The sequence below is a fragment of the Nannospalax galili genome, unplaced genomic scaffold, assembly GCF_000622305.1.
Source record: "Nannospalax galili isolate Female #2095 unplaced genomic scaffold, S.galili_v1.0 scaffold543, whole genome shotgun sequence".
NCBI lineage: Eukaryota > Metazoa > Chordata > Mammalia > Rodentia > Spalacidae > Nannospalax > Nannospalax galili.
The window spans coordinates 3546289-3572135 of record NW_008352270.1 but is presented as its reverse complement, the minus strand read 5'-3'; the positions used below and the strand labels follow the sequence as shown (position 1 = coordinate 3572135).

At 39.4% G+C, this 25847-nt stretch overlaps 1 protein-coding gene and 1 non-coding gene across 9 annotated transcripts in view; both read right to left on the bottom strand.

Moving 5' to 3' along the window:
• Positions 1-9004: 9004 nt before the first annotated feature.
• LOC115067005 lies at positions 9005-9168 on the bottom strand. Its single transcript, XR_003846443.1, has one exon. It is a non-coding gene; the product is annotated as a U1 spliceosomal RNA (small nuclear RNA).
• A 2113-nt stretch (positions 9169-11281) lies between these two features.
• Positions 11282-25847, bottom strand: part of Cep170 (centrosomal protein 170) — a 167526-nt gene continuing 152960 nt past the window's right edge. For 4 of the 8 annotated variants that reach the window (XM_008849168.3, XM_008849165.3, XM_008849167.3 and 1 more), the window contains exons 17-20: positions 25134-25222; positions 18159-18252; positions 17203-17254; positions 11351-13560 (exon numbers count right to left, since the gene is read on the bottom strand). In XM_008849168.3, coding sequence (XP_008847390.1) covers positions 13271-13560; positions 17203-17254; positions 18159-18252; positions 25134-25222 — 525 coding nt within the window. In that variant the 3' untranslated portion in view covers positions 11351-13270. Of the gene's footprint in view, positions 13561-15961; positions 16385-17202; positions 17255-18158; positions 18253-25133; positions 25223-25847 lie in introns of those variants that run through there. The other 4 variants (XM_008849171.2, XM_008849172.2, XM_008849169.3 and 1 more) reach the window with 3 other exon arrangements.

Genomic DNA, 25847 nt, shown 5'->3' with positions numbered 1-25847 from the left:
ATTCAATATTTCTAGTGCTGTTCTGAATTCATTCAGAAGTTTATCCCTATTTTCCTTCAGTTCTTTGGTTTCTTTTTGTGTTCTTTAAATTCACTGATTTCTTTTATCATGTTTATAATTGTTCTTTTGAGTTCTATGTCCTGCATTATCTCTGGGGGGGGTTCTCATTGTACTCCTCTAGAGTACTATTGGTATTTGGTGGGGATATATTATTTTGGTTTTTCATGTTATTTTTTCTCTGTGATTTTGACATGTGAATTTCTTTTGTAGTTTCTGATTCTTGTGTGAGACTCAGGCCTTCAAGTTTAGGTCTGCTTCTTTTTGTGAACTTTATGTGTCTTTGTGGTTTACTTTTTGGGCATGAAAAGCTGGTTTGTCTAAGCTTTCGGTTTTCTCTTTTGATTTTATATTGGAGTGGCCTGATTGCTTTTGTCTTCAGGAATTCCCACAGAGGCCCAGTTCAGGTGAGGGGCAGAGGTTTTCAAGCTTTCTCCTAAGGTCTGGATCCCTTCAGGAACTATTTTGGCCTCAGGAATTTGGGGGTTGGACTGACCTGGGAGCCTGGCTCAGGAAAGATGCTGGTCTAGGGCAGCTGGTTGCTGTGCACCAAGAGATGCAAAGGCAGATAGGGCGGGAAGAGGCCCCAAGGCCTCCTCCTGGGGACTGCACTGAAGAGCTGGGTTGGTCTGGATGCAAAGGATCAAGAAGAGGAAAAGTCAGCCCCAGGGACCCAGAAAGAGGCTGGTGGGTGGTGCAGGCTCAGGGAAGAAGAGGGACTTGAGGGTGGTGGGGCCAGGCCCAGAAGCAGTGCTCCTGGGGCCCAGAGAAGACACTATGTTGGTCTGGATGAAAAGGATCAGGGAGCAGAATTGGTTCCCCAGGTGTCTGGGGCCCCAAGACAAGGAATGGGACAGGGCCCAAACTAGGAGCAGACTAGTGGCAGAGATGGGAGGGTGAATGAGGCTGAGGGAGTCAAGGCTTGGAGGGTGCAATGGACTTACCCCAGAGAGAGTCCAGCAGGTAGGAGGCCTGTGGCGGGTCCTGGAGGCCCAGGGAAGCAGAGGGAGGTGAGGGAGGGGCCAGGCCCAGACGCAGAGCTCCTGGTGCCGAGAAGGCACTATGTTGATCCCACAGAGAGACCTACAAGTCTGCTCTTTTTTCTAGTTCCCTGTCTAGAACTTGTGATGCTAATTACTCTTGCCTTTACTTCTCCTTCACATCTCCTGTACCAGTCAAGGAGATGGTGATGATCTTTCTCCCTACAGATAAGAGTTATGCAATTTGTGAGTCTTTTAGATAGACCCACTGAAGAGGTAAGTACCCCAATTGCCTCACCTTGCATCCCTGTTCAGCATCAAAACACCTTATATGCATGTATGAAATTCTCAATAAATTATTTAAAAATAAATAAATATAATAAAAGAACATGTTAGAACCATGCCTGTGGCTAATGAAAAGTTACCAGGTTAGTGGGCACTCCAAACCCCGCTGCTCCTGCATTCATCTCTTTGATCACTTTTGGGTGCCTCTGCTCTCAAGCTAGAGTCCCAGTGCCTCTCTGTGTAGTGTATATGCTGTCATTTTTACTGTTTCCATGGCACAAGATCCTGCTGTCTGGGGTCACCCTCAGCTGGACCATCCTACCGATGACTTTGCTCACCTGATTCCTATGGGACTGGATCTTCTGCTTCATCCTTCCCTTGGGGAGCTGGGAAGGGGACCCTGCAGCCTCCTCCCAAACTCCAGGATGGGTGTTTATTCCTCCCGGTCTTTCTATACACCCAGAGAAGTTACTTTGGATTAGACAAAAATCTGCCTCCCTATAGCTTTGGTCTACAGTCCAGGTGCCCCCCCCCCAACAGTTCCTCTGCCCCTTCCTCCATTAGACCTGTATGCGCAACTGACTGGCTTATCTAACCCCTGTCCCATCTCCTAGCTCTTTAGACTGTCTAAGACCAGCTTCCTCAGAATGTTCTTCATGATATGTTTGTCTAATAGTTGCCTAACCTGGATAAACTCTGGGCCTTTGGTCATGAACCAGGCTGGGTATATATAAGGTAGCTGGTGGACATTGCAACCAGAGATAAGATGGCACGAGCCTCTGAGCTCTATCATTGGCACATCACAAGGCATCTCATCACCTCAGTAAGAGGTTATCCAGTAAGAAGCATCCTCAGATGATGATGATGTAGGAGAGGGAGGAGATGGTGGGTTATTTAGCCACCAAGAACACAGGTACAAGGGATACATGGGGGGGTGACAAACTGTTTAAGGAAACAATAGTCTCCACTTTAATGTTTAAGTCTGACTGTGTGACCCCCCCGACCACAACATCCATCCATAACTGCTTATTCTCATCCATAACTGCCCATCCTCAGCCTCTCTTCTAGCTAGTCCTCCCTCATGCTCAGTGATGCAGCCACTAACACATCTTTGTCTCAGCCCTCCTCATCTGACCTGTGTCTCATATGGATGAAGTTTTCTAGAGAAATAAATGATTGTCCATTCAGGGCAGCCCAGAAGACAGGGTATGGAATGGAGAAAGATTGGGGGTACTCAGACTCCAGAATACTCAGACTTAAACAGCAAAGTGGCATACTAGTTAGGAACTGTGGCCATAGTCAGAGACCTGAGAACACAGGCGGAGTACAAATGCTGTTTCTCTCATCTAAAGGGAAAGCCAGTGGTGCAAAGCCCAGATGGATGCAGGCCAAAGGATGCAGAGGTGAGTTCTTTGAGTTTTTCTGGGCTTTCTCCTCAGTTAGTTGTAGGAAACCAGGATGGCGTGCTTTAGAGCGAAATGGATCTGAAACTTTAAGATCAGGCTACAATCGCTGCTGAAGGGAGGGGCGCTGAATACAGTACCCTCAAATCTCTGTCTTACAGAACACTGCTGTGACTAGCAGGAGAAAGTGGCCAGCTTCAAAAGTTTAAGCTCTGAGGGAAAGCATCTTGGTCAACAGCCATTAGCCCACTTCCTTGTTCTGAACAAATAATTCTCAGCTCTCACTAGCTAAAAGAATAGTCCAGGTTAAAAGTTTACTCCTGGGCTAAAAGTTAAAAGTTTACCATGTTCAATGAGTAGAATCAAACATGCTTTGCAAACAACCCTTAGCTGGCACCAACTAAAAGCTACATGTCCTGCTTCTCATCTAATTGTGCCCTAAATCTTTGTATGTAACTGCCAAACTCCATGTAACTGCCGTTCCTTGTATTGTATAAAAACTTACTGAATTTTTCAATAAAGTTGACTTGCTGCAAAAAAAAAGAAAAAAAGTAAAAAAAAAGAGGAGGGCTGGAGAGATGGTTCAACAGAAAAAGTACAGGCTGCTCTTGAAGAGAACCCAGGAAACTCCAGTTCCAGGGGAATGTGATACCCTCTTCTGAACTCTGCAAGCATTGCATAACACCCGTGTCCTTACATACATGCAGGCAATACATTCATACACAAAAAATAAAAATATTTTAAAAAGAAAAAAGAATCCTGATATTTAACTAAAACATGAATGAACCTGGAGTACATTAAGCTGAATGAGATAAGCCAGAAACATAAACAGAAACAGCTCATCAGCTAAGAGGTGGAAGCTAACAAGGTCAAACCAAAACCAAAAGAAACCGGAAGCAGAAAGGCAGTTGTGGGGGCTGATGGTAGGGGAGACAGACAAGAGAGGTTGGCTGAATGGTACAAATTCTCAGGTAGAAGGTAAGTTTGGGAATCTAATGTACATACAGCATGGTGACCACAGTAATAATGTATATAGTCAAATTTTGCTAAGAGCAGATCTTAAATGTCAATATACTCACAAAGGTAACTGCAGAAGTTCATGAGTGTATGAGTTACTATTCTCATTTCCCTGATGATCCCCTGACAAAAGCAACTTAAGGAAGGAAAGTTTTATTCTGGCTTTATTTCAGGTAGCGTTCATCAATGAAGGGAAGTCAAGGCAACAGAAGCTTGAGGTAGCTGGTCACACTGCGTTAGTATTAGGAAGCAGAGCTCAGGTCCTGTTTTCCTTCAGTCCTAGACCCAGCGCAAGGAATGTGCTGCTCATATTGGGGGGGGGGTGTCTTCCTGCCTCAATTAACCTGAACAAGAAAATCTCTCACAGGCATGCCTAGAGATCAATGTACTATAGATAATCATTCACAGACATGACCAGAGGCTCTTTTCCTAGGTGATTCTATGTCCTGCCAAGTTGATAGCCAATATAAACCATCGCAGTGAGTATAATTTACTTGATTATGATAATCATTTCCCTATATAAACATCACACCACATACCTTAAACGAATACAATTTTTTCAATATACATCAATAAAGATGGGAAGGAAGGAAAGAGGGAAGAAAGGAAGGAGGGGACACAAAAGCACAATTCTCACTTCAAAGATGATAAGAGATAGTTTATTCTGGAGCCAAATATGAGCGACCATGACCCAGGAACACAGATTCGGTTTACCCCAAATTCCATGTTCCAATGTGGTAACAGTTTCATGAAGTTTTTGTGGTAACAGAACAAAGAAACCATAAATCAAGACACTTTTCAACTATATTGGTGGAGACATCAGTGAGGTGGGTTATATATAGTAAAGCAGCGAGAATTTTGCTATAGGCCTTAGATGCTGACAGCATCCTTAGCTCTTGGATTGGTTGAAGCTAGTGGTCTGCTAAGGTTTTTATCTGTTAGTCATAGGATGTTAGGTCAGACACAGAGGTGAGCAAGGAATGACTATTTAGGGGGCTAAAGATAGCCCAACATAAATGTAATTAGGTGCTGGACCAGTAATATTCCAAACTCCACAATCACTGAAGTTCTAATTAGTTGATCTACCTTGCAGAAGGTTTGAAGATGCATGGTTTTGTGTTTGTGCACGTGTGTGTGTGTGTGTGTGTGTGTGTGCGCGCATGCGTGGTGGTGGGGCTTTCATTAATAGATGGAAGGAAAGAAGGAAGAAAGGGAGGAAAGGAGGGAGAGAGGGAAGGAGGAAGGAAAGAAAAAAGAGAGGAAGGAAGGGAAGAAGGGAAGGAGGGGAGGAAAGGAGTTGCCTTCCGCAAGAGCAGAGAGGTTGTAGGTGGAGCAGGTTTGGTGTTTGTAGAGAATCCTATTTGGTTTGAAAAATATGTGGGAAGTACAGGCAGAGTCTCAGTCTGCCTGGAGAAAGCAGGTCCTACCTCAGTTCTCTGGTATCACAGAGCACCCACTGGAGCTGTGGTCAGCAGATTCAGACAGCAATGTGGTCTTACCACTTAGAAGCTTTTGACCTTGGGGTATTCTGTAGTATAGTCCTCAGCCCCCGTGTAGGCAGTGGAGCCGTGAGACAAGCCCACAGTTATTTTGAGCACTCAGAGGCAGTGTATGTGCATACACACTGCACAATGCAAATGCAACTAGAACCCAGGGTTTTATAAAGGAGCCTGATTGCTGCTGCTCTTCAGTGTGGTCACATAAAGGAGGCACCTGGCTGGGCAGAATGGCTCACACCTGTAATTTTAGAACTTGTGGGGCTGAGACAGGAAGATGTTGAGTTCTAAGTCAGCCTGGGTTACCAAGTGAGACTGTCTCATAAAACAAAGAGACCAGATGACTGTTTCAGGGTGAAGTACGGCAAGTCTCATGACCTCAGGTTTTTAGAAACACTCAGTTATTGAATATTTTTCTTCCTTTGGCAGTCTAATTTTTCATTTTAACCTACTCCTTTCTAGACAAATCCCTACAGACTTCCTTGAGTAACATGAAATCTTCTGATGACTCACACAAAATCAGAAATGACTTTGTTCTGTAGCTCTTGTCCAGAAGCTGTCCTGCTTCCTCTGAATGCTGGAGTTGGGTGCTGGACCCTCAAAGCCAGACTGACACGGACCCAGCCACAGCCCTTCTCCCTCCTGGAGAATCCAATTTAAGAGGTACAAGCCCACAGACTTAGCTACACTGTAGGCCTGGACAAACAGCTGAGATTCATGAGACTCACTTCTACCTCCCTTGCCAATGATGACCCTCACCTAAGGCAGGAAGTACCAGGCATGCAATTAGCATCTAGCATGTATTCATTTCATTTCCTCTTCCAAGGTCCAGCCCTATCTGCCAACTCTCTCTGACTTTGGGGTCACTGAAACATATTGTGGGGGCATCATACAGTTAGCTCTTGGTGTCAATCTCCATAGGCCTCAAGGCATCTTCATTTCTCTCACAAAATTGTTGTAACTCTGATAGCCATGGATGGCCTGGATTCATCAAGCAATTAAGCATATATTTCTAGTCTCAAATATCCTCTTGGGGAGCTGAAGGCCAAAGGTCTGCTATTAAGCATGTGGTAATTCTCTAGTTTTGTTCTGTTTGAAGCGGACCTAATACAAGTCTTGGGGGATTTCCCTTCATTCTAGTAATCTGGGATTGTTGAGTTTCTTGGAATCCCTTCCTGGTCTTTCCAAATGTGCAGCCCGCCATAACAATTGGGCAAGCATAGACACAGTCTGTGGTTATTGCCACTGTTTGTAAAACAGCTTTAACTATAATTTCTACATTATGCTTGGGGTTTAAGATTTTTTTTTTTTTTTTTGTCTTTTTGAGACAGGGTCTTCTTGTAGCCCTAGCTGTCCTGGAACTCACTATGTAGACCAGGCTGGCCTCGAACTCACAAAGATCCGCCTGCCTCTTCCTCCCAAGTGCTGGGATTAAAGGCGTGCACCACCACGCCTGGCAGATCTCTTCAGATGTTTTTTTTTTTTCCTTCAAATCCAACTATAATTAATCCTGGCTTCTGTGTAGTTTGTATGTTAAGTGTCCACCCCTCCAAGATCCATGTATTAAAGACTGGGTCCCCAGGGCGGTGCTACTAGGAGGTGGTGGAGACTTTAGGAGGTGAGGTCAAGTGGGGGGGGGTTCTAAGTTACTGGGGAACTCAAAGGAGATGGTGGGGACCCTATCTCTTCCTCTCTTTTGCTTCCTGGACTAGGGGTGAATGTTTTTGCTCCACCACACACTTCTGCTTGGAGGTGCAGCCTCAGACCCAGAGCAATGAGACCAATTGATCATGGACTGGAAGCTTCCAAACAGTGAATCAAAAATAAACCTGTTATCTTTGTAAGTTGATTGTCTCAGGTGTTTGCTATAGGATAGAAAGCTGATTAAAATAGCTACTTAGAGAATTCAAAGTTGAAAACAAATATAAATAATGCACCTTAGGCAATACATTGCAGGAAGGAATGCTTATCTCATTAGTACACTTAAATGCTCTCATAACACATAAAACATATAAAACAGAAAGACCTTTACTATAGCGGAGAGTATTTAGTCCAAATTCATCAAGGATTCAGGAATGGATCTGTCCTTTCTTTGAACACCAAAGTGGGCTATTTCATTCAAAGATGTTTTGATTCAAATACACAGGGATGAAAAACAGCACCCAGAGCTCAAAGTCAAAACTCTGATATACAGTGTTGTGATGAGATGGAAATAGCACATGCAGTTGGTACAGTATTGTTCTTGTGTGATTAAAGAAGGGTGAATAAACCAGGTGGGTTGTGGACACCTGTAATCCTAACACTTGTGAAGTGGAGGCAGAAGGATCAAAAATTCAAGGTCAGCCTACACTATGATGAATCTCAACTTTACCCAGTGCCCCATGCCCAGCAGCTAACTCACAGTCATTTTCCTCTTCCCCATCCTCCACAGCACCTATCTGTGCTCTCACTACAGTGTTTCACCTTTTGTAGATTTTCACCCAAATTGAGTCCTAATGCCAGCTTCTTTCAAAGTGTTTTAAAAACTGACCCATGTTATTGCATATGCCTGTAGCTGGTTTGTTCCTTGCTATCTTAGTTACCTTATTTTATGAATGCATCACTAATTGCTCTTCTATTTAATTGTGGTGAACACGGGTTATGTTTCTAGGGTTTGGCTGCTAAAAGTTTCTGTAAGAATTTTGTATGTGTATTTGTGGACATATGATTTCATTTCTCTTGTGTAAACATCTGGCAGAAAATGGCTGGGGTGTTGTGAGATGCACGCTTAACTTCAGAAGGAATTTCTACACCATTTTCTGAAGCAATGGTACCTTTTCTCTTTTGTAAAAAAAATTGCTGTTACACATTATGAACTTTTATAGGATAATTAAAAATCCAATGTTGATTTGTATTTTTCTTCTTTTGAAGACTCGGGTTACAATCATAGACTGGCAATGGAAAGCAGGCATGACAGAGTTCATCTATCTTTTGTGTGCTGGACACGAGTCTGGATATGGGAAACTGGAGAGTTGGCCACAAGACTTCTTTTGGTCACTGAGGCACTACTGGGAAATCAAGTGTAAAGGAGGCAAAGTCAGCTGTGAAGACTCAGGACTGGTGCATTAACACTGAAATAGCACAAAGGTTTAAGTATTTCATCTCAAACTTGGTTCAGTTTTCTCTTTTGAGGAAAATCCACTGCCACTACTAAGTATTGTAAATTGACACTGGAGCCCCCATAGTCATTATTTGGTCTAGACGTGTTGAAACCCATTCTGCCATTATCCACCTCCCTCAACTCTTACCCCATGTAGAGGGAACAGCAGGTCTCGTTGTACTCCACCTAGTCCCAGGGGACAGTTTCTCTTCTTTTAACCAGCCTTACTCAGAGATATTGGAAGGCTTTAGGAAGCAGATCAATGGTGAGAACCTTGATATGGAATTACTATCAGTTTCCTAATTTGCAGCCCTGGGTTTCACCTTTAAAACAAGAGGAGACTGCTCCTCAGCTGATGTGGTTCTCACATGAACTCAGTAGGGCAAGTTCATATTCTCTATTACGAGTTCACTGATGACTTCCTGCTTCTCTTTAGAAGTAGGATCCAGTGACCTTTTCAGGGTCTGTGGTCAATGTTATAAGGGTGGGTGTGTGTCAAAGGCTTGCCCAAACCACCAGTTATTTGTAAGGTGAGCACTAGTGGTGGGTGAAGTAGATCTAGATTCAAATCCCAACTGGACCTCTGAGTAAGTTCCTTAACCTCAAACCTCAGTTCTTTTTTTCCTTCAGGGGAGAGCATGAACACAGTCCCCAACTGCCACAAATTATGCAGTCGAGTTTCCTGCATTTGGGGGAATCACAGAGGTCAGCACATCCCAAGTGTAATGGATATGCCTCGCCCTGGGAAAACCACCTTCCTGATCATGGTGTCTCCGCTGCAAGGTAAGTATTGGGCCTCAGTTCTTGAATCACAGATCTACTCATTTACCACTGAGTTGTGAAGACTGAGATGTAGGTAGAGCACTACATATATTGTCCAACAAAGAATAAGCCCTCACTCCTTGCTCTATTTCTCCATTACCTCAAATATGAAGTGGCTGGAATACGTAATGTCCAAATTTGTAGATCTCATGTCTCAAACTAAAAGAATTTCCATCTAGTTCAAAGTTAGTCCTTGTGATAGCTTTAATAGTTATGGTGAACAAGTGTGTGCTGTACATTGCAGTACTTACAAGAGCAACGCAGAGCAGTGTGCATTTCCTCAAACACTAGCTCAGGTGGTGAAATGTGCTAGACACAGGGGCTACCATGGTCAAGAGGCAGGAAGAGGGGAGGAGGGAACTCACTTAGGCCACCTCAGTAGGTCAAACTAAGCTTTGGATCCAGAGCTACAGGTCAGCACTGAACTCCCAGTGTACTGGTCATCCCTACATCCAAATAATGCAAAGGTTACCTGAACATGGAAAGTGCTGCGGACTGTTTCTTGGAGACTTGGCACACAGCTGCAGGTTCAGTTCAGCTGTACTATGAAGTCTCCCAGAGATGGGCAGCAGCACAGTTCTGAGGAGGCTCTCCAGCCCTGTGCAAAATCTACTGATGACCTGTGTGGCAGTGTCTCGGGTGCATCATGAGCACATAGGGAAGCAACCGGGTTCAGAATACAGGGCTGCAAGGTAGGGCACAGAAAGTTCTTACAACCAGAATGAAAATGAACTGAAGAGAATCTGCACATATAGAGCACTACATATTACCTTCACGAAGTTCAGCTGAGGGATGGCCTCCATATGCAGTCACTAGAATGGAGAATGTGCGTCTCCATCTGATGTTGCCTCCTAACTGAACTCTGAGGTTCCACTGTCTGCCTCACATTATGGAATCTGAGGTTTTGAGAGTAACATTTTGTTTCTGTTCACTGCCAGGAGTCTCAGTGCTCAGAAGACTATTTAGTATGTTAGGCACTTAGTAAGCACAGAAAGCAGAACCTAAAAATTTTATAGCCACTTTCAAAAGAGATGTATCTTTGCTCTGGAAATTGTTATTGAGTACGTTAAAGTTCTAAAAAATAGAAAAAAAAAGATAAAAAGAAAGTGGTTCAGATCTCTCTGGGCAAAACTGAGTCTGAAGGGTTGAGACCACAAGGAGAGGAAGAGTTTACATAACAAAGAATCAGAGCAAGTGTTTTTGAAGAATACATTTCATAAAGTCCATTGAAGTACTGAGACCCCTGGATGCCCTAATTTTGCAGATCAGAAGTTAAAGGACTACATTCACAGAGAACAGGTCTGGATGTCAAATATTAAGTCCAGTTTCCTCCCCAAAGTTAGACTCATGCAGAGGCCTGACAAGCAAGTCCAAGGACATGAAGGAACCTCACTAGTACAGAGTTGCAAAGTATATACACTTGTGTTATGGGGGAAAAAAGAAGAGAAAAATTTTGCAAGTGTGCAACACAACCTTGCTATGGTGTCAACTGAGGGAAGCTTTATGAGGATGTCAGTGGACTGGAGGAACGGCAGAGCTGTGTGCTGTGGTAGAACAGGAAAGCAAGGAAGAGCAAGTACACGGAGGACGAGAGGCCCTCGATGTCCAGGAACACTGGAGGAGCAGCAGAATCAGGGTTCACAAAAACAGAGGAAAAGCCTGGATTACAGAAAGCTCCAAAGGCCAAGCTGTGAAACTTGTAAAGTTGATCAGTGACGGGGAGATGGTCAAGAGTCTTGAGCTTGAATGACAGAACAACAAACAGTCTGAAATTTAAGATGTGTGAGGTACTTAAAACTTCTACTCTGTTCCCTAAATGCATTACTGTCACAAAGCTTTCGGCTGATCCAGGGCTGACTAAAAATAAAGACCTATGTGTACACATTATTCTGGAGTGCTAAGCTAAGCATATATATTTATTATAATTCACTAAGAAAATGCCATTCTTTAAATGATTATGTATTAATTAAAACTGAAAGATTCTTTTGTTAAACACTAGAAAATGGTTTTAAATAGTTATTTGGTAAATCAGTGAGTATTAGTGCATCAGTGGTAGAAGAAATAAAATAGATAATCACTGCATAAAGTTCCAGAAACACTTTATTTAAAAATGGAGTTGTAAATGCATAACAAAATAACGCAAGTAATAAATGTAATAAAAATAAATAAGGAGAATAATGTATTCATACAAAATAAAAATAACATAGTAAAAGGCCAAATGTTTATAATTGAACAAAACTGTGTAAACAAAACATAATGTAAATAGAGATTGTAACACTCTCCTAAACTCCTTACCATCTAATTCCATGTGGACAGAATCAGTACCAAACTTCAGCTAAGGAGGGAGCAATGGCAATTATTTCAACTTTTTCTTCAAATGGACTCTCTGTTTTAATGTTTTGTTTGTTCCTTCATGGCATTTGGCTTTCCTTTCACATTCTTTAAAAATCTTTTAAAATGTGTTCCTTTTATGAGAACTGTGAATTAAGCTTTACAAGAACAGTTCCTTTTCCTTTTTATAACTTAAAAATCAGATCCATTATACAATAGACTTTTTGTTTTTACATCTCTACAAAAAGATCTTGCATTTTTATTAACTGACCCAACAGAATAGGATTTCTTAAATCCTGAAAAATGTTGAAGTGTACAGTTACTTTTTTCCTTAAAACAAATGTGACACAGGTTATTGCTACAGTATGAAAGACCATTTCATAAAAGTTGCAGTTTACTCTTAGAGACTGCTGGGGCCTTAGGGGAAATCTAGGCCTACTAATATTTAACAGAATTAAGAGTCACCCAAATTATAGTGTTCTGGAAACACAAAAGTAATTTTTTCCTTTTAAAACTTATCCAAATGTGAACTTACTGGAAATAAAAATGAAAACAGAACAAAATTAAAGAAGGTATGTTCCACAGGCTTTCTCTGCAGTAGCTATGAGCCCAGAGCCTTAGTCGCTGTTGTCTTGCAGGGTCCTTATAAATGTGTAAGACTGACACAGGACTTACTATTGGGTCCTACAGGGAAACACACAGAAGCAATTCCATGTTTGGGAGTGGAACTATCAACTAATCTTATGACTATTGGTTCTCCAAGTCTCCTAGTGAAGAAAATTTTTAACATCATGATCCTTTCAGGGGAATTTTTTTCCAACTGTCACATAAAACTTGGTAACACAGGACAAATATACATGTTCTTAGTTTAAAAAATATACTCCACCTAAACTATCTGTCTAGTCTAATCTTTCTAGCTGTCATTTAATCTAAAAGGAGCGACAAAGTTTTATTTCCATTAAAAAAAGAAGAAAAAAAGTGCCAAATCGTTCTTTTTGAAAGTGGAGTAAAACACTGTGGGGTTAAAACAAATACAGTATTATCAATTTCCTATGTACAAAAAGACAGTTAGTCCTTATTGATATATAGATATGTCCATTTATCACTCCCGGAAAAATCTTAGTGCAAACATAATAGTTAATTTCCATAAACCCCAAGACAAGTTACTTAGCAACAAAGTTATATAAATCACATCTATGTTGGAAAATTTTAGGACACAGGATGATGGTTGTGAAAGGTTTGCTTTACTACAGAGAGCAGTGTGTCACTGTGTCCAGTGGTAATGAATAGTAATATAAACCCTAGTATTAAGAAGCACATTGGATGGTCTAACACCTGTACAGCTGAAGATGAAGTCCATTTCAGGGAACAGCTTCGCACAGGAGACACAGGGCTCAGAAATGTTGGGTATTTTAGTTGCTCGTAGGTCACAGCATGGCTTAAAGAAAACAGAGATCTATGAAGGGAAAGGATGCAACGATACAGTTCAATCTGAAAATCCTACAACCACAAAAGGCAGAGCTGCCGTAACCTCTTTCTGCTAAGTGTGCTTCAAGTTATCTAAGTGGTTTGAAAAGATTGGTAGGACACTATATTAGAGGTAAAATAAATAAATAAAATTAAGAAGACAAAGATAACAAGATTGTTGCTGACCAAGCTCTTTTGTTTTGTATGTCAACATTATGCTTCCAATTCCTAGTCATTCCATGGGTAATTACTTTTGGAACAACCCAGAGGATGTCATTCCTGTACTGTAACATCTTCCTCTTCCCCATCAGGGTTGAACCTATTGAAATGTATACTGAAATCAGCCTCGGTTTCAGCATTCTCTAACTCAGCTGAGGCATTTGCCGCCGTAGGGTGCAGAGCCCTAGCTTCTGGCTGGCAGAGAGCTGGTGTCTGACCCGGGCTGCTGTGGTTATTAACAGGACTGGTTTTCTGTTTTGGTGGTGATGGCAGGATAGCATTGGGAAATCCCATGTTGTTCAGGGCCTCCAAAGTTCCATCTGGGTCAATCATGGCATTGATCGCTGAAGGAAAAGTAGAGCAAAAAGAGATATAAATCTTTTGCAGTGAGATTTGGATAAGAACTTTGCTTAGGATTTAGAAATACTTCAGTTTCTCCTCTAATGCTATACTTACAACATACAAATTATACAGACCCGAATGCAAATGCTTCTCTTAGGTCCCCTTATGGTTCCCCTATGGATACTTAAAGAACTGGTAAAAAAGAAAACTAGTACTTGGAAGCATAAAAATCAAGAAAAAGCTTTCTGAAATTTGCTTTCATTATTACAAAAGGATATGTAAAAGACTGGTTATGATTTTTTTAAAAAGTCCGTACACCTGGCATGGTGGCATATACCTTTAATCGTAGCACTCGGGAGGCAGAGGCAGGTAGATCTCCATGAGATTGAGGCCAGCCTGGTCTACGTAGTGAGTTCCAGGCAGGCTGGGGCTAGGGATACCCTGCCAAAAAAACCAATCAACCAACAAACCAACCAACCAACCGACCAACCAACCAACCAACCAACCAACCAACCAACCAACCAACCAACTTTAATCCTACTTTTATCTCTCAAAAAATTGTGGGTTAATTGTTAAGATTGAGTTCAGAGTCATTTCAAGGCTGGAGATGCTAGAACATGGGAACTTCTGAAGACTAATGAGCATGTTGTCTTCACACTGGCTGGGTACCCAGCTATCAGCTATGTGTACTACTATGTACTATGTACTACTATGGCTATTGCAGCATCTCTGCAATAGCCATAGCATAACTAATACCCTGGTGCAGTGCCAGAAAGAAAAATACACCTTGCTATCTCCATGACAGTGGCCAGTGAAAAACCAGCTTTCAGTTCAAAAGACTTTTGGATAGACAAAAGAAGTTCTCAGGCATTACTTACTTCTCAACATGGAAAAGGGCAGAGCAAGAAGTTGGAAGAAGGAAGCACCACAGAAATAAAAGTCAATCAAGAGTCCTTTCAAGAATAGCCCTCCAGTAGTTGGTCAGAGTGGTCCAAGAGACTCCCCAAAGAACACAAGCTATTGCCAGAGCTCTTGGTTTCTCTCAGACCCTACGGCTGAAGACAGGACATACTTCGGACACAGGACTTGGAGCAATGGAGCAGGAACTGACCTTGAAGCCTTCTACCTAAAGTTTAGCTCTCATAGTTCTGGAGGACACTATGCAAGCTGCTAAGGGAGAAAATCAATCAATGGTCCAACCCAGCCTTAAAGCTTAATAACCATAACAAGTGGCACACCAAACTACCTCTGTTGGTGCAGTAGTGGCACTGTTATCTGGAGGGTAATCAACAGCTATCTACCTGGACTTAAAGCCCTCTCAATGGGAATGAACTCACGGGTGTCACTGTAAACATAGTCAAATACACATGGCTGGAGAGGTCATAGATCCTAGAGAAATCCCTATGCCTGTTCTGTGTATGGACAAATGAAATTTCTTACCATATGCTAAATATGGATCCTTAATATTTACAGAGAAGTATACTGCATACCACTCATCAAAGAAGCTTCTTTTTTGCAACAGATGGAGGCTACTGCAGAATCCTACAACTGGTCAGACACAGAGGATATATGTCTGAGAGATGCCTAGTCCTAGGTGACATATCTGCAGTGGAACCTTTACACCTAAGGCTCATGGAACACAGCAGAACAGGGCGGGGGGTGGGGTAAGAGAAAAAACTAGTGCAACCCTCAACCAGTCAAGCTTTTTATACAACAGAGTGTGATGCACACAAAAGGCCACAACTGGCTAAGTTTTAAAGAATAAGAGACTATAGACAGTGTGTCCCTGGATAGGACTCCTATATTAAACCTCTTCCACCCATGGCTCAGGGACCATTGTGGAAGAGGGGTTGGAAAGGTTGTAAGAGACAGGGATGATTCATGAACACAGGGAAGCACAGACTTTCAGGTCACTGGAGGCTTGCACATGTTAACCTGTGACAATGGTGGCATTGAGCAGAGGACCCATGCCAACTCAATCAGACAAAGGCCCAGAGTACAGTGAGGGAAATGGGTGGCCGATTGGCCCTAGACTGGTAACTATTAGAGACTGATTACTCCTAGGTGAGGGAGAGTAGACCTTATCAATGCACTCTAGATAAGCTGACTAGACTCCACTGGATGAATTTGCATTGAAAGAAATTTGGTACAAATTCTTGACAGGATAGGACTTAACATGTATGGCGGAATACATGAAGTCTGGTGGGGGGAGGGCAAAGATGGGGGAGGGGGTCTAAATTTGATTAAGAGCTGTTGTATGAAATATACAAAAGCTCAATAAAAAACTTTAAAAATAAAGTATTAAAGATATTTGAAAAGCAAAAACAAAAACAAACAAAAAGAACGGCCCTCCATTCTAATAATCACCACCACTGTGTTGGTAACTCAGTGTTACTTATTGGGGGGGTGGGGGTGGGGCGCATGTAACCTGTACATGTGATAGGTCAGAATTAAAAAAAAAAGTAAGAATCTCTTAGGTGGAACCAACACATCAGGCCAAGATTATTCAACCAATAAAGACAAAGGAGAATTAGCAGAAGACTTGCCCATCTACTTAAACCACTAGGGACTTCTAGGTCAAGACATCTAGGCAAAAAGACAAAATCTAGATCTGAGACAATGCCAGAACAATGCCCGCTCCAAAGTTTTCTTCTTTCTCTTTTCCTTTTTCTCTTGTTCCTCTGTATATTCCAGACTGGCCTCAAAGTCACAATCCTCTTGTCTCCTCTTGTCTGGCGTTGGGATTATAGTCATGTGCCACCATGTCCAGCTTTACTTCCTCTTCTAGTCCTTATAGCCAAAACACACTCATATCCTGTGGTCCATCTAAGTAACCATTATTTGTATTAGAATATAAGTTAATTACACATTATGCCAGCAATGAAATGTAAAAATTGTGAAACAGATGTAAATTATCAGTATTTTCAACTATATACACTCATTTAAATATATTATTTTATATATTTTTATATATAATTAATTTATAGCATCTAACCTACTGTCAAATATGAATACCAAAATATGTTCAGGATCTAACTTTATGCCAGGTATGCCTGTAATTCCAGAACTTAGGTGGTGGAGGAGGAGGATCCAGAGTTCCAGACCATCCTCAGTTACACAGTGAGTTGAGACCAATCTGTGTTATGACACTTTATCTCAAAAATAACAAATAAAAAGATAAAAAGATCTAATTTAAAAAATATTTTTAAATTTTTATTTTGATATTTCTCTCTCTCTCTTTCACTCGCTCTGAATCAAAGCTAGGGCCTTGCACATACTAGGGAGACACTCTTGGACTGGGCTATCTCCCAAGCCCTTTATTATATGTAGCTTTGAAGCTTCCTTTTTATGAGTAATTTGTATAACTTTTATATGTATTGGTTGGTACATTTAACCAAATATTGTCTCAGTAATTAAGAATCCATTAGGAAATATATTTTCAGAACGAAAATGCACTTGTCTCTCATTGGTAACTCTTTTTTGTTTGAGAGTCTTTCTACGCAGTCCAAATTGGTGTCAAACTCATAAACCTCCTGCCTCTGCCTCCTGCATACTCGGATTACAGGCATCTACCACCACATCGCTCACTACCATATTCAGAAGCATCTGTCAGCTCTTTATATTTAATTTAGTAGTAAGTTTACCTTGCAATTGTTTTTCAACTCTTTTTAGCTCCTGTAAAATAGAAGAAATCTCCTGCAAGAAAAGTGGTAAAAATTAGCTTACTCTAAAACATTTTCAAACGACAAGCAATGAATCTCATTCTCATTTTATTTGAACACTTAACATTATCTATATGACACATCAGTAATGACATAAAATAAGTGATACTGAATAAACAAGATCCAAATTAGAATCTTTAATTTTTTTCAATGACATGATAATAGAAGATGAAAAGTTTAAGGTAATTTATTACTGCAGAAGCAAAGACTGAAAAATCTGTACTGATCAACTTTGCAAAAATGTTTTAGCGATGTGCTTATGACTGTTCTTTTGGAAAAATACATAGAGTGAAACTTCAACATTAGGAGAAAATACAAGGAATAAAAATTTGTACTATTTGGTTTTTGGGGTCAGCGATTATAGGTGTGTACCATCATACCCAGGAACAGATTCATTTTTAAAAAGATAAATACTGTTTTAAGTAAATTATTTAAGTTCTAAATTCAAAACTGTTTATTTATAATATATGATTATTGTAAGAACAAGATGTGTAACTGAGAAACACAGAAGTTCCTCCTTCATGCCCTCTGCAGCTTTAAAACAAGTGACATTTTAAACACCATGGATGAAGCTGGGTGTGGTGGTAGTGCATACCTTTAAATCTCAGCCCTTGGGAGGCAGAGGCAGGCAGATTTCAGTGAGTTCGAGGTCAGCCTGGTCTACATAATGAGTTCCAGGCCAGCTGGGGCTACAGGGAGACCCTGTCTCAAAAAAACAAAAACAAAAAACAAACAAAACCCCCAAAACAAATAGCAAGGATGAAATTTACCCAATATGCCTTTTATAATGTAAATGCACATAGATGCTTCAAAACTGTCTTTTGCTTCAAATAAAGCCTTGTTATAGAAACGCTTATCTTGAAGAAAAGCCACTATACCATGCTCGAGGTCTTCACAATGGGGACCTCACTCTCAGTCCTCAGCTTGCTCTCTATGTCATCCCAGTTTCGATCTTTGTCTTTAAATAATATCCTACAGATCAGAAACAGAAGCATTTACCTTTCATGGTTTATTTTTGTTGTTGATAATACCAAAAACAACAAATCTTTTCAAAACTATGTAAGAAAAAAATAAAACAATTGCTGGATGAACTGAGAATACTTAGCCAATACTATTAATTCATTCATGTGAAAAACTATTGAAAACATAATGGTCTGGTTCTAATACATGCTTAAAACTCTTTAAAGTTTGTCTCATACTTAATTGAAAACTGAATATAAAACAAATGTAGTTAAGTCTCCCCCAAATTAAACTATTATTTGTACCTAATTAACACAACTACTATTTATAAAGACTACTATTTATTGTAATAGAATATGTAAAGTATAAGTACAATGAAATTAAGAAAATGTGCTTAATTAGGTGCGCAATATTGGTTAAAACTTCTTTTAACAGGAATACTAACCTATTGGAGCAAAGTGTGGATATTCTATTAAAAACTGAAAACTGGAGTACTTACTGTGTGGTTGTTCAAAAATCTTAATTCATACTTATGTACCTATGTACTTGTACATAACTTACTAGGAGTCAAGATATCTTATACTTCTATATATTTCTAATAAAAAGAACTGATAATAACGGTTCTGTATAGAAACTAAATTCAAACATCTTAACTTATAAACTACCACAAAATTTTGACTTGTCTTCCAAATTTAGAATACTCCTCTCCAGTACATAAGAATCTCCGAGACACAAGCAGTTTTAGTAAGATGTTAACACATTTTTGTTTTCTCTTTAAATTTCTCCGAGTCTGAACATTTAATTTAAATACCTTATGTACATTAACATTCTTAGTATTTCTGCAAAGATTAATACGCCAGGTTATTTAAAAACAGGAAGCTTAACATCAAATCAAGTCTGAAACATCTGCACTTCTATGTAGCCATGCTAAGGGTTTAGAGACTGTAAAAGAATGTCCTTCTGATTTACTGTTAAATTTTCTAAACTGAAAAGACTAAACTTTAATGCCAGTCACATTCCTAAGAGCTTTATAATGACTATGATGTTAAAGAATAAGACACATTTTTTTATCCTTTCAAAAGTCCTTATAGCACTAAGACCCACATAAGAAAATAATGACCACTTCATGGGCCAGGTGAGAACCACAATGGATTTGCGCAAAAGTCTGTGCTTAGCCATGAGGTGCTAAAACTTCAGTGCATTTTGCTACAAGATGGTGAGTATAACACATGTGCTTCTGAAACTGCTAAGCATCTTACTGTTGGTGGAAAGAGAAGAGAATGGTGACCTAACGTTCCCGACTCACTGAAAAAAATGTTCCACTGAAGCAATATTTACAATTTACATATATTATCCTGAAGATTGAAGAAGCCAAACCTATCATTTTGGCTTCAGAAAATCAACTTTAATACAATATTATACTTGGATGCCAAGGAAGCAGAAAACTAGATCAACAAATTATTGTTCTTTTTAAATATATTTTTGAATTTTATGTCTCTGAGTTGTATTTGCCTGCATGTATGTAAGTGCACCCATGTCATGCAGTGTCTGCAGAGGTCAGAAGAGGGCATCAGATCCCCTGAACTGGAGTTACAGACAGTTGTTTGCTGTCATGCCGGTAACTGGGATACAAACCCGGAGTAGCCAGTGCTTTTAACTGCTGAACCATCTCTCCAGCCCCAACAAAGTATTTCAGACCAAGCTATAATGGTCAAAATTCCGTTTTTATTCAAAGGTATTTTCAAAGAGGTCTTCAGATTCTAATTACAAATTCAGAATAGTAGTTAGGCTAAATATCTAAAGCTTTTTTTGTTCAGCAAATAATAAGCTAAACATCCTTCTTAATGAAACTGTTGGCTTTACGAGGAAAAAAAGTCTTAATCTTATATCCTAAATTTTCCACAATTTCTTCTCTAGATGGTCCTTCAATACAGATGAAATGGGGCGGAAAATGGACAACTAACCTAGGACCACTGTCACAAACTTGTGGAATGGAGTACAGTGAGAATGCTGTGAGTAAAAATACCTTGAAATTAAGCCCAGAGGGAGCATCCAAACAATTAAGTACACATATGCTTAGATGTCCACTAGGCACTTGGGGGTCTAAGCTGTGACATGAAGCTCATAGTCATTCCCCAAAGTGCTCTGGTGCTGCCCATGTCGAAGGCCAGCCTCTAGTCTTCAGATTTATTTATCAGTAATCATACCTACCTTTTAATGCAATGTCTTCCACAAAGCCTTCCTTGATCATCATCCTAGGTGAAGGTGAACCCTCACCTTTTACTCTATCTGGACACCAATCTATCATATGCTGTCCTGTACACCCTCAGCCAGGCTCAATGATAATTTCCATAATAATGAAGACATTTAATCTTCTTTATTATCTTTCACAAAGTCTGCCACAAGCTTTACACATAGCAAAACTCAATGTTCAAACCAACGACAATTCTAATACATGGATCATTTGATATTTATAGCTTTAGAAATATTTTCCAATTTCAAAGTTTTAAAGATAGTAAAATCACTGTGTCAATTTACTACTCAATCTACGTGTTCTTTGATCTCCAGTCTAATTAAATGTCAAAGCCACAGTAGTCACACTATTTTCTTGTGAGGGAAACTGAGGATGAAGTCAATGAAGACTGAGAAAGACGCTCTGTGATAACAGTTCACAGCAGAAAGGTACAAGGCAGGTGGTCTAGGAATGCCTCTTGTATGAGTCACTAACTGGAAAAGGATCCAGGTATTAAGGAAGGAAGAGATCTGTATTTCAGTAGGTAGAATGAACTTATATGTATCAATCATATCTATGTGATATATTCATGTGTATATAAGACTCCAAATTTTCAGAGCAGCAAGCCACACAATGAAACACCCATATTTTCATGAACAGTGTAGCAAGAGCACTCACATGGCTTTTTATGATGAGGTACAAACTGTACTACATTTGGGTTAAGTTGGTCCATCCTAATCTCCCAGTATCAGCTATCATGATCCCACTGCCCCTCTCTTCACTTTTCAACTAAACTCCCCTACTCATCCATGCAATTTCTCTAAAATTATTCTCAGATTTTTTCCCAAAGGACTTTCCTATGGGTTCATCTTATCCTGTATTTCCCTTTTAATACTTGCCATTCTGAACTCTAATCATGTTTTCATGTCTGCTTTCTGCACTTGATTGTGAGGGTATCAAAAAGAATGCAGGTAACATACAGCCACACATTCAATTAATGAATAAACCTGGAGACTATTCCTAATAGGTTTTTTTCTTTTTGGTAACATCTAGGAATCAAAACCAGGACCCTGCACATCTCATTTCAATTCCTATATAAGACTATCATAATCACTGCTTATTTTACTGATATATTCCTTTGGTTAATACTCCCATGCTTAGTTTTAGAATATAATTTTAGGAAGTTAAAAAAAATAGCAACTGTGTTACTGCCAACTACACTGAATAGTTGAGTCAAACCTGAGGCATGACTCTCTATTTATTATTAGCAGGGCATATGACTGGGGCCTAGAGATTTATTAACTTGTGTAATAACTAATTAGTCAAGTTTACTATTTTGGGGGGGGGGCAATTTTAACTGGACTCTGTCCCAGAGGATGGTCATCTGTACTCACTGTGGGGCACAAACCGATTGGAGCATCACTGGCGAATGGGCTAAAATGGTGAGGAAAGCTCTTACTTGTGAGGGAAAATAGCACCAGCAAATTCAGAATCAATATGATTAAAGGGAAAATAAACCATATTTAAGGCAGTATTGGATGCTAATATATCTAATTATCTAATAACATAATCTCTGATAGTGTTATAAATTCAGACTTTCATAAAATGCAGTTATTTATAAATGTGCAATTAAGTTCTTTAAAATGAACTGTTAACCTTAACTTTTAAAATTTAATTATGTTCCAATTTAATTATGTTACTTCACTGAAATCCGGATTATTATTTGTAATTTTATCTCCTTTATCTAATAAGGAATTTCAATAACAAAAAAAGGGGCAAATTTGAGCTTTGGTGGGAACAGAAATTGTTAATAGTAAAATACAGCAACAGACACAGCTTAGCCCAGGACAATTCCCTCAGGTAGATGAGATGGAGTTTAAACCTCACAAGTGCAGACACCTTGTGTTTTGGTGAAGTCTAAAGTCTGTGTACTCCATAACCACTTGTTAATGAGTATTAAATTATTATTCTATGAAGAACTAAAGTTTATTTAAAATTTGGGGATATAGCTGAGAATTAACAGAGAGAAATTACCTTGAAAAAAATACAATCTACAGTAACATAAGGGTAGTCATTAAGATAACTTTTAGGCAGAAGGTGGTGGCACATACCTGTAATCCAAGCACTGGGGAGGCAGAGGCAGACAGATCTCTGTGAGATGGAGGCCAGCCTGGTCTACATAGCAAGTTGCAGGCCAGCTGGAATGACAGGGAGACCCTTTCTCAAAAAACAAAAAAATTAAAAATTAAAAAATAAAATTATTCATAGGTACTCATTAAGAAAATTGGCTGGGTATGGTGGTACACAACTTTAATTCTAGCACCCAGGAGGCAGAGAAAGGCGGATTTCTGTGAGTTGGACCAGCCTGATCTACATTGAGTTTTCCAGGCCAGTCAGAGCTACACAATGAGAGTCTGTTTCAAAAACAAAACAAAATAAAACAACAACAAAGGAAAGCCAAATATTCAATTCCTTCTTAAGGCACTTTGCCTCACAGTCCAATCAAATGTTGAGACTGATAGATCTATCAATATGCTTAATCTGTACTCTTGAAAAAAATAAAAGTATTATTAAGTGAAAATACTAAGGTATAGAAAAGCAAACAGTTATGATCCCATTTGCGTAAGATCTTTGAAAAATGAACCTGGAGGAAGAAAAAAATATACATACATGTATACATATGGTATACATGTTTAAAAGTAAAGAGCAGACCTTGAAGATTACACCCTTTTTTACATCTTGGTTGTCAGTCTTAGTCTTTCTTTAATGGTTGTTCCATCTCTCCAGTCCCTTCTTTTGTAAAATGGTATTACATTTATTTATTTATTTATTTATTTATTTATTTATTTATTTATTTATTTATTTATTTGTTTGTTTGTTTACTTATTTATGTATCTGCAGTGCTGGGGATAGAATCCAGGACATCACATATGACAGGCAAGTCCCGAACACCTGAGTAATCACTGAGCTCTGGTACCTCACCAGGCCCCAGAATGCTATTCTTCTAGACTACAGTGAAGTCGCTGGCAGTTTTTAAAGGAATAGAAAGACAGGAACTCAAAGAAGGAAAGCTCAATATATTTTGCTGGAAGATGATGCAAAATGCTTGCACTGATGAGATGTTTAATACATAAGAACACAAAATTATATCATGTGCAATTCTACATTTTACAATGTTTCATTATATCTTTGAATTTTAATTATAGGATTTAAAAATAAATTATGCTATAATGTTAATAGATTTCTCAAGTATTATTACACAAAAGGTACAAGTTTATTTGTTTTCAATTACTAAAGTTATAAAGTAGTACTTCATAGGGATTTACTTAGGGGAAAATTTTTCCCAAGGTTAGCATTTTCATTCCAGTGATGAAAAATTTAACTGAGAAAAAGTAACAAAAAAAGCAAAAAGAGGCGATAGCATAGCTTTTAAAAATTATTAAGGTAGATACACGAATATAATGAGAAATAATTTTATTTTCTTCTCGTTGAAGCCACTCAATAGCAGTCAGTGAGAGCATGACCTCTGTGTGTGTAAGGTGATGAACTGGAGTCAGATCAGACACCTTGTTTGAAGTCACACAGTTAAGTGGAAAAGCTGAAGGACACCTTCACATTACTGCTGATTCATCTAAACATTTATAAAACCCCTTTCTTCTACCATTTTCATTTCCCCAAAGCTCATAATAACATCCTTGCTTTCTCTAGTTCTCTTTTTTGAGACAGTCTCATGTAGACCTCAAACTTGATATACAGTGGAGGATAAACTTGAACTCCTATTCTCCTGCCTCCACCTCCCAAATGTGTCGCGCCTAGCCTTTGAGTTCTCCTTTCACTGACTCCTCTTTGCAATGACTCTTCTAGAATTGTCAAGCTAAAAGGAAGCAACCTATTTCTTTCAATTATTCACTTCAATAAATATTTATGAAGTACATTCTTCATGGCAGAGAACTGAAAGTATATAATGTTCAATACAGCACAGTTGTTATGCACAGGATACAGACTAGTGAAGGGCTATGATACTGAAAATAATACTGTAATTCAACATATGCAAAAAAAGGTATTAAACATGTGATCCTAACACTGAACAGTCTATATAACATTTCCAACATCGTTTAGGTGCTGTTCCACAAATTTCCTGAGTCTTAGAAGACTCATTTACCAATGAAGATGATACTGGAGTCAAGTTGGAGGTCTTACAGTGAAAGAATCCTTGAGTCTGTTAATTTAAAATATTTAACAGATTTTTTGGAATGTTTCTGGGTATTAATAAACATTCAGAAAGTGCTAATTTTTTTTTTTTTTTTTTTGGTATTTTTGAGACAGGGTCTCCCTGTAGCTCCAGCTGTCCTGGAACTCACTATATAGACCAGGCTGGCCTTGAACTCACAGAGATCCACCTGCCTCTGCCTCCCAAGTGCTGGGATTAAGGTGTGTGCCACCACATCCGGCTAAAAGTGCTAATTTTCAATCACAAACTGAGTTCATGACCAGAGACATTTGTTTTGTTAGGATCATTCCTTGCAACTGGAAAGGAAGTGCAGTAACAGTAGCAGCAGGATTCCATGTCACAATCTTCACTAGTTTCTCACAGCTGTTGCAACAGGCTTACTAAAAATGGAAGCGACAATTTAAAATAGATTAGGGGAACACAAAGTACCTGATTTTTCCAGCTGTTTTATCAATAGATTGTCTTATCTTTCTAGAGAACTGAAAGACAGATGACAGAAGGAGATTATCTCCCATGACCTGAAACACAGAAAAAGGCAGATATTAACATATCTTTACTGAATAACTACTAAGAATGCTAGCTGTAACTCACTAATTTATTATTTATGCTAACTTCAATTGAGTAACAATGAAGAATGTAATCAGAGTAACAAGTATCTAAACTGAGAAAGTGAAAGAAACATTAACAATGAGCTCATTTTTCAATTAACTTGCCAAAGTGCCTTATTATTTTGATCACATCATTAAAAAAAAATAATTCATTGTATCCTCTCTACCTACTAGCATGAACCTGCCTCTCACATTCACAACTCAAATGACCAGAAAAGGACAATATAAACAGAGCACTGAGACCTAGGGGTAAAAATGTGGGTCAGCAAACGCCACAGAGGGATTTTAGGCTCTGAGAGCCATGTGGTCTCTTCCATGATTCTCCTGCTGCAGAGAGAAAACAGCCACAGACAGCATGGAAACAAAGAAGCACAGAGCATGACTGCTATTTCCAGAACAGTTCCAGAACAGTAGCAGGCTGGATGTGGCTAAGTGGCAAGATGAAACTGGTGTAGGATATTATAAAAAGGATGGAATTTGAGTCTAGATGTGGCTTCCAAAATAGCCCCTATATTGTCAAAACTATACAGATTCT